Source organism: Orycteropus afer, unplaced genomic scaffold (genome assembly GCF_000298275.1).
Source record: "Orycteropus afer afer isolate SDZICR_OR568_19922 unplaced genomic scaffold, OryAfe1.0 scaffold00293, whole genome shotgun sequence".
NCBI classification, from domain to species: domain Eukaryota; kingdom Metazoa; phylum Chordata; class Mammalia; order Tubulidentata; family Orycteropodidae; genus Orycteropus; species Orycteropus afer.
This window is the reverse complement of record NW_006921880.1, coordinates 4,288,743-4,296,365: the sequence shown is the minus strand read 5'-3', so window position 1 is coordinate 4,296,365 and position 7,623 is coordinate 4,288,743. Positions and strand designations below refer to the sequence as shown.

The window sequence follows — 7,623 nt, the reverse complement described above, 5'->3', positions numbered from 1 at the left end:
ATATGTGAACTGCTGTATGAAAAGTGAATTTACTCTGTAAATCTTCACCCAAATCCTAATTAAAAAAAAAAAAAAAAAGACAGTTTTAAATCCTAGAAACTACAAAAATTGAAGCATACTCTTATCAATGAATATTTATATAGTCCTGATGATGTAAATAATATTAATATAAACAAAATTTGTGATAGAATAGATTGGGGAAATGGAGGGGTGGGGAGTGTGTGTGTGTATGCTTGTGTGTGTATGTGTGCATGTATTTTGTAAGGGTTCACTAGTGCAGAAGTAAACGATCATCATCCTTAGAAAAACGTCATTAGTCTCTAAAAATGATAAATCAAGAAACAGAAATAGAGTCATTATTTAGAAATATGAGCATAAATTTCAGAAGAAACTGGTAGAATGATTCAAAGTCACCACTTTAAGAATGGAGGAAATTGAACCCACATAAACACATGTGTAGAGATAGATACGACACAATACAATTTTTGAAACATCATATATTATTTTGACAGAAAATTAACATTTGATTCCTCTTTTCCTTCCTGCAAGACTAATAATTTTTTGAGGGAATTATGTGCTGTTTACATTTTGAAACATTTAATCATTTGTCTTTATATAAATATCCTGAAGGGTGACATATAGGTATGTACAGATTTACTCTAATGCCTAGCTTGTAGAACAGTGAATATATCTGTATTATAGCAATTCTCTCATTCCATCTGGCTGTACTTCTGGTGATATCAAGTTTTGATTGTAATAAAGTTGGGACACCTTCAGAATGCTTCATGTAATCCAAAAGTGTTGTTGCAAATGTGCCAATTTTCTCCTTTTCATCGCTTCTTACTTATGTCTTAACAGCTAAAGTCCAGGAAGAGATTGACTGTGTGGTTGGCAAACACCGAAACCCCTGCTTGCAGGACAGGGACAGCATGCCCTACATGGATGCTGTGGTGCATGAGATCCAGAGGTACATTGACCTCCTCCCCACCAACCTGCCTCACGCAGTGACCCAGGACATTAAATTCAGAAACTACCTCATTCCCAAGGTAAGATTTGATTCTTCTACACTGAACCTCAGTGCTCTTAAAGTTCCGTACTTTTAGTCCCTGTCCAACCCAAGATCAAATAAATGAAAAAAACACAAGTGTGCAGCAGCTTGATGGGTTTTGTGTCCTTTCCAATTTGGGGTTCCAAATGTTTAAAACAGATTTTGACACCTGGCAATGTAAGTCTTCCAAATTTGTTATGCTTCATTATGGTTGTTTTAGAAAATCTTAGTTGTTGATATTTCCAAATAAATTTTAGTACTGCAGTAAGGAAGTGGCTGCAGAAAGTAAGACTTTCCAGAGCACCAGGTCTATGGGGAAACTGAGAAAATCACATGCATACTTAGGGCAAGATGCACACTCAGAAATGGCCTGAGAAGATATTATTCTTTCACCTTGGCTGATAGCTAGGCTCAGTGCAAAGCTGTCTAAGTGCTTAAGGAGGGCACCAGCACAAAGCCATTTTGCAAACAGTGGGATAGCAACCCCCCACACACACACACCAGCATAAAGGAAATCTCTATCAAAACACTCACTAGCTGAATACAAGCTAAGAAACAGAAATGTACACACATCCAAGAAGGCAGTTTTGGCAAAACTGCTAAGGGAAGCCACTTCCCAGGCAACTACAACCTTCAACAAGGTTTTTATTTTATTTTTTTAAAAAAAAAAAAAAAGCAACATGACCCCTGGGGCTACTCAGTTTTCCTGTGTTTGCTGTTTCCAGGGCACGACCATAATAACATCACTGACTTCTGTGCTTCACAACAAAAAAGAATTCCCCAACCCAGAGACATTTGACCCTGGTCACTTTCTGGATGACAGTGGCAAATTTAAGAAGAGTGACTACTTCATGCCTTTCTCAGCAGGTAATAGAGATTTATATCCATCTATAATTCAGGGAACAAGATAACCATATGAGATCAGTTGGTATTTGCGTGGTGCCTGCTCTGGGGCTGATACAATTAGTCCTTGTACATGATCACAAGCACCACTCCCAATGCCCATATGCTTTCTTATCCATGATCCATCCTCATTATTGGTGCACAGTAGTGGATCTTTGGGAATGTGACCCACTTCTATCAAAGTGAGAAAGGTAGGAAATGTGTTGATTGAATTCATCACCAAGTTACCCAATGAAAAAGCTCCTACTAGAAAGGGATGTGAACGAAGAAAGAAGGCAGGGGGGTGGGCACAAAGAGGAAGTCGGAAAAATGCTGTTACTGTGTGGGGATTGCAGTAAATGTCACAAAAAAAGAATGTGTATAGATTACTGAATGGAAAACCAATGTGTTCCGTACACTTTAATCCAAAGCACAAAAGGATTTAAAAAAAAAAAAAAAAAAAAAAACACCAAAAACTTCTACTAGAAGGTGAACCACTACTCATCTGTCAGTCTTTCATATTTTGGAAACTTGCATAATCGTGTGATGCTGGTATTTCAAATACCAGTAATGTCCTCAATGGTGGAAAGGTTTCAGCAGAGCTTTTAGACTAAGACAGATGAGAAAGAAGGATGTGAAGGTCCACTTCTGAAGAAAAATGGCCACTGAAAACTCTATGAAGAGCAATGGAACATTGTGTGATATAGTTCCAGAAGATGAGACCCTCAGGTTGGAAGGCATTCAAAATAACCCTCCCAGGAAAAGCTGCCTCCTCAAAGTAAAGTCAACCTTAATGACATGAATAGAGCAAAGCTTTCAGAACCTTTACTTGTTGATGTGAAATGACTCAAAATGAAAAGAAAGAGATGCAAACATCCATTAATCATCAGAACATGGGATGTACCAAGTATGAATATCAGAAAATTAGAAGTTGTCAAAAATGAAATAGAACACAGAAAGACTGATATCCTAGGCATTCATGAGCTGAAATGGACTGGTATTGGCCATTTTGAATAGGACCATTCTGTGGTCTATTATGCAGGGAATGAGAAATGAACAGGAAATGTTGCATTCATCATCGAAAGAACATTTTGAGATCTTTCCTGAACCACAATGCTGTCAGTGATAAGATCATATCTATACACATACAAGCAACACCAGATAATTCGACTATTATTCCAATTTAGGCATGAACCACTAAGGTCAAAGATAAAGAATTTAAAGATTTTTACCAACCTCTGCAGTTGAAACTGATGAAGCATTCAATCAAGATGCATTGGTAATTACTGGTGATTGGGATGTTAGAAACAAATAAACAAACAACCAAAAAAAAAACCCACCAGAGATCACATGATAAAATTTCACAAGATCAATGATTAATTCATGCAAATGCCTTCTGTAAACAACATAAACAGCAGCTATACACTTGTACCCCTCCAAATGCAATACACAAGAATGAAATCCACTACATCTGTGGAATAAGGTGTTGGAGGAACTAAATATCATCAATCAAAAAACAATGCCGGGGCCAATTGCTTATATGTAAGTTCAAGTTGAAGATGAAGAAAATTAAAACAAATCCACAAGAGCCAAAATACAACCTTGAGTATATCCTCTGTGAATATACGGACCATCTCAAGAATAGATTTGATGCATTGAACATCAGTGATCAAAGAACAGATGAGTTGTGGGATGACATCAAAGATATCATAATGAAGAAAGCAGTCATTAAAAAGACAGGGAAGAAGAAAAGATCAAAATGGATAGCAGAGGAGACTCTGAAACTCACTACTAAATGTAGAGTACCTAAAGTAAAATGATGAAGGAAAAGAACAGAACAGAAGATTTCAAAGAGCAGCTAGAGAAGACAAAGTAAAGTATCACATTTGCAAGAACTTCAGTTAGAAAACCAAAGAGGAGGATATGATTGCCATTTTTCAAATGGAAAGAACTGAAGGAAAAAAAATCAAGGCTCAAACTGCAATATTGGTGGATTCTATGGGCAAAATTTTTAACAATGCAGAAATCATCAAAAGACAATGGAAGGTGTTCTGGTTACCTAGTGCCACTCTGACAGGAATATACCACAAATGGGATGGCCTTAACAAACAGGAGTTTATTCTCTTATAGTCTGGAGGCTTAAGTCCAAGTTCAAATTACCAGACAGTAGGGGCTGGGTGAAAGCTCCTCAACCTTGGCCTTCAGCTCTGCCTCCTGCTCCCTGCCCACTAGAGCTAGAAGTGCCCACTAGAGCTAGAAGTGTTTCTTCACTCAGGCAGCCAATGGCTACTGAGGCTGACAAATCCAAGGTTGACAAGTAAAATGGCACAGTCCCAATGTTACCAAACCACATGCCAGGCCATTTATTTATGTCCATTGTAAGTCCAAAGGTCGACAGAGCATGGCAGGCTGCTGAACAACAACATGGCTATATGGAGGGTACAAGCATGCCACAAGCTTGAGACCATTCCCAAAGCTGCTTATTATATACGGGGGGCAGACCAGATACACAAAGCAGCTACTCAGCTGCTTGTGGTAGATCCCACTATGGAGTTGATTGCCAGTCTTATCATGGGGAATAACTACCACCTGTTGCCCAGCCTCAACCAGGCCCAGCAGAGCTGACAGACAAACATAACCACCACAGAAGGAATACTCAGAATCACTGTACCATAAAGAACTGGTTGACGTTCAACCATTTCAAGACGTAGCATATGATAAAGAACTGATTGTATTGAAAAAAGATGGCCAAGTTGCATTGAAGGCAAATGCTCTAGGAATTAGCAGAAAACCCATTGAGATGTTTCAACAAATGGAAGAAGTGCTGGAAGCGCTCCTTGTCTATGCCAAGAAATTTGGAAGACAGCTACTAGCCAACCAACTGGAAGAAGTTCATATTTGTGCCCATGACCAAGAAAGAGATCCAACAGAATGTGGAAATTAGCGAACAATATCACTGATATCACATGCAAGTAAATCTTGCTGAAAATAATTCAAAAATGTCTGCAGCAGTATATTGACAAGGAAGTAACAGAAGTTCAAGCCAGATTGAGACAAGGCTAAGGAATGAGGGATACCATGGCTGATGTCAGATGCATCTTGGCTGAAAGTAGAGAATACTAGAAAGATGTTTAGCTGTGTTTCATTGACTACATAATGGCATTTGACTATGTGGATCATAACAATTTATGTATAACACTGTGAAGAATGGTAATTCCTGAACACATAATTGTGTTCATAAGGACCCTATACATAGACCAAGTCATTCAAACACAACAAGGGGTACTGCATGGTTTAAAATCGGGAAAGGTGTGAGTCAGAGTTGTATTATTTCACCATACTTATTCAACCTGTATGCTGAGCAAATATCTGGGAAACTGGACTATATGAAGAAGAACACACCATCAGGATTGGAGAAAGACTCACTAACAACCTGGGATTTGCAGATGACCAACCTGTGATTTGCAACTCAAAGCCCTGTTAGGGAAGTCGTTGGATAAATAGATCACTATAGAGTAAAACTAATGTGTGGGAGAGAAGCATAGACTATCTAGGGCCAAGAACAGAAATTGGTCTGCTTCCTGATCTCTTATACCCCACAGTGAGGAATAAAATGCAACAAGCAATATTCTAATAGAAGTAATGACATATGAGCTGCCTCACGAGGGTCAAGGGGCTAGGAAAGAAGAGAGAACAGGGCATTTTTACAGAGGTAATGGACCATAGAGACAAAAGCAAGATGTTTGCTGTATACTGAAGATATTAGAGCCTCCTGCTAAGTCACTGTGGGGCCAGGGAAACCATGGGAATGAGACAGCATTCCCTGCAGTGATTTCAGAGCACCCTGCTCTCCCACCAATCATTGTCCTTCCTCTTGGATATTAAGGTCTCCTCCCCTGCAGTGTGTAGGCTGAGCTTCTGCTCAAGGTGTCATTTTCCTTTATTCTATGGCCTTTGGGGCTTACTTGAGCCTGGCCTGTGGATACAAAGAGGGCAAAGACTGGTTCCTCCTTTCCAGGAACTCACACTTCATCCAGGTAGAAAAGTAAATCCAGAAGTATGATTCAAGGTGATCATGCCTCAATGGAAGTATGAATATAATGCTGAAAAAACCTAGTGACTACTGCCTCAGGAGGATCTCAAAAACTTAAAGAGGAAATGATATTTTACTTAAGTCCTGAAGGAAGCACAAGAAAGGTGCACATTAGTCAAAAGGAAAAGCATGAGATACACCTTGAAACTACATGTTGTGACTGAGATTGGTAAGAATGGGTATGAGTAGAGCTGACAGTAAAGAGGGTGAAGAGTGCAATAAAAGTATGAAATGTCAGACTGGAAGAGAATGTGAAGGTCTAGGTCAAATCATTTGGGCCTTAATGTATAGGACACGCACAGGGATCCATTTGGAGCTTTAAAGTGTGAGAGTGACATGTTGAGACTTGTGCTTTTCAAAGTACATAAGAAGAAAAATCTTTGGCAAACTTTTTGGCAGAGAGAGAGAGGGAAACACGGAAAATGAGCCACCTGCTCTCAGGCTTTCTTTCCTTGATTCCCTTAAGAAACTGATGTGTGTTTGTCTACAAAAGTAGTGATGAAAAGTTGAAATATCAAAATAGCAGTTCTAATGTGGGAAGACTTAATGAAGTGCTTGCATAAAGATGATTGCTGTTGTTGTGAACTGATATGGAGTCAGCTCCAACTGACGGTGACCTTATGTTTAACAGAGAGATGCTGCTCTTCTTGCTCCGTCTCCATGATTTTAGTGTCTTTGAGCCCATTCCCAAGGCTATTGTGTCAATTCATCTTATTAAAGGTGGTCTCATTTTCACTGACCCTCAAAAGATGATACTCAATAAATATTTGTTGAATGAAGGGGGCTTATTTAGATAAGGTATTAGGTGGATAGCAAGCATGTCCATTCTTCTGTCCATCTTTCAGTCCACTTGTCCTTCCAGCCATCCTGCCTTCCATCCATCCCTCCCTCCATTCATCAAATAGCTAACATGTATTCTCTGTGTGCCTCTTCAGAAACACAGTGTTCCAAGAGAATCTCTCCTCTGTGTTTGCTGTTTTCAGGAAAACGTATTTGTGTGGGAGAGGGCCTGGCCCGCATGGAGCTGTTTTTATTCCTGACAAACATTTTACAGAAATTTACCTTGAAGCCTCTGATTGACCCAAAGGACATCAAAATCACCCCAGTTAACAACGGGCTTGCTTCTGTGCTGCCCCCTTATCAACTCTGCTTCATCCCTGTGTGAAGAAGGGAAGATTGTCCGATTGCCTCTGCACTGTCGTCTGCAAATCCCCTAAACTGGGGCATCGTTCACCTCCTTCCAAGTACCAGGGATGCCTTTCTCTGAACTCTCTTTTCCACATCTCCCTGTTCCTTCAAGATCTAGTGAAAATCCAACATCCATTAAGGAGTTTCCTGAGTTTCATAGCATAAATTTACATCCTGCTCTCCACAGCCTGTAATAGTTGTATCAGCCACCCTATGCCTTATTATTTATCTTACTAAATTATTACTATGTTGTCAGTATGAAGCAGAGCAATAATGATTAGTGTGTGCCAATTCAAATCCATTTCTCCTGTGTGCACGATAAAGAAAAAAACTTATTATTTGCTGGATCATTATTTGAGCTTTTCTTCTTTGGGGCATAATGCAAGTGAAAAATGAAAGAAAAAAAAAAAAA

General features: G+C 39.3%; 1 protein-coding gene across 1 annotated transcript in view; it reads left to right on the top strand.

Annotated features, from left to right (window-relative positions):
• The window catches only part of LOC103205889 (cytochrome P450 2C18-like), a 42,445-nt gene extending 35,257 nt beyond the window's left edge, over positions 1–7,188 (top strand). Inside the window, exons 9-11 of the mRNA XM_007951290.2 lie at positions 859–1,046; positions 1,774–1,915; positions 7,007–7,188. Coding sequence (XP_007949481.1) covers positions 859–1,046; positions 1,774–1,915; positions 7,007–7,188 — 512 coding nt within the window. The remainder of the gene's footprint in view (positions 1–858; positions 1,047–1,773; positions 1,916–7,006) is intronic.
• The last annotated feature ends 435 nt before the right edge of the window (positions 7,189–7,623 follow it).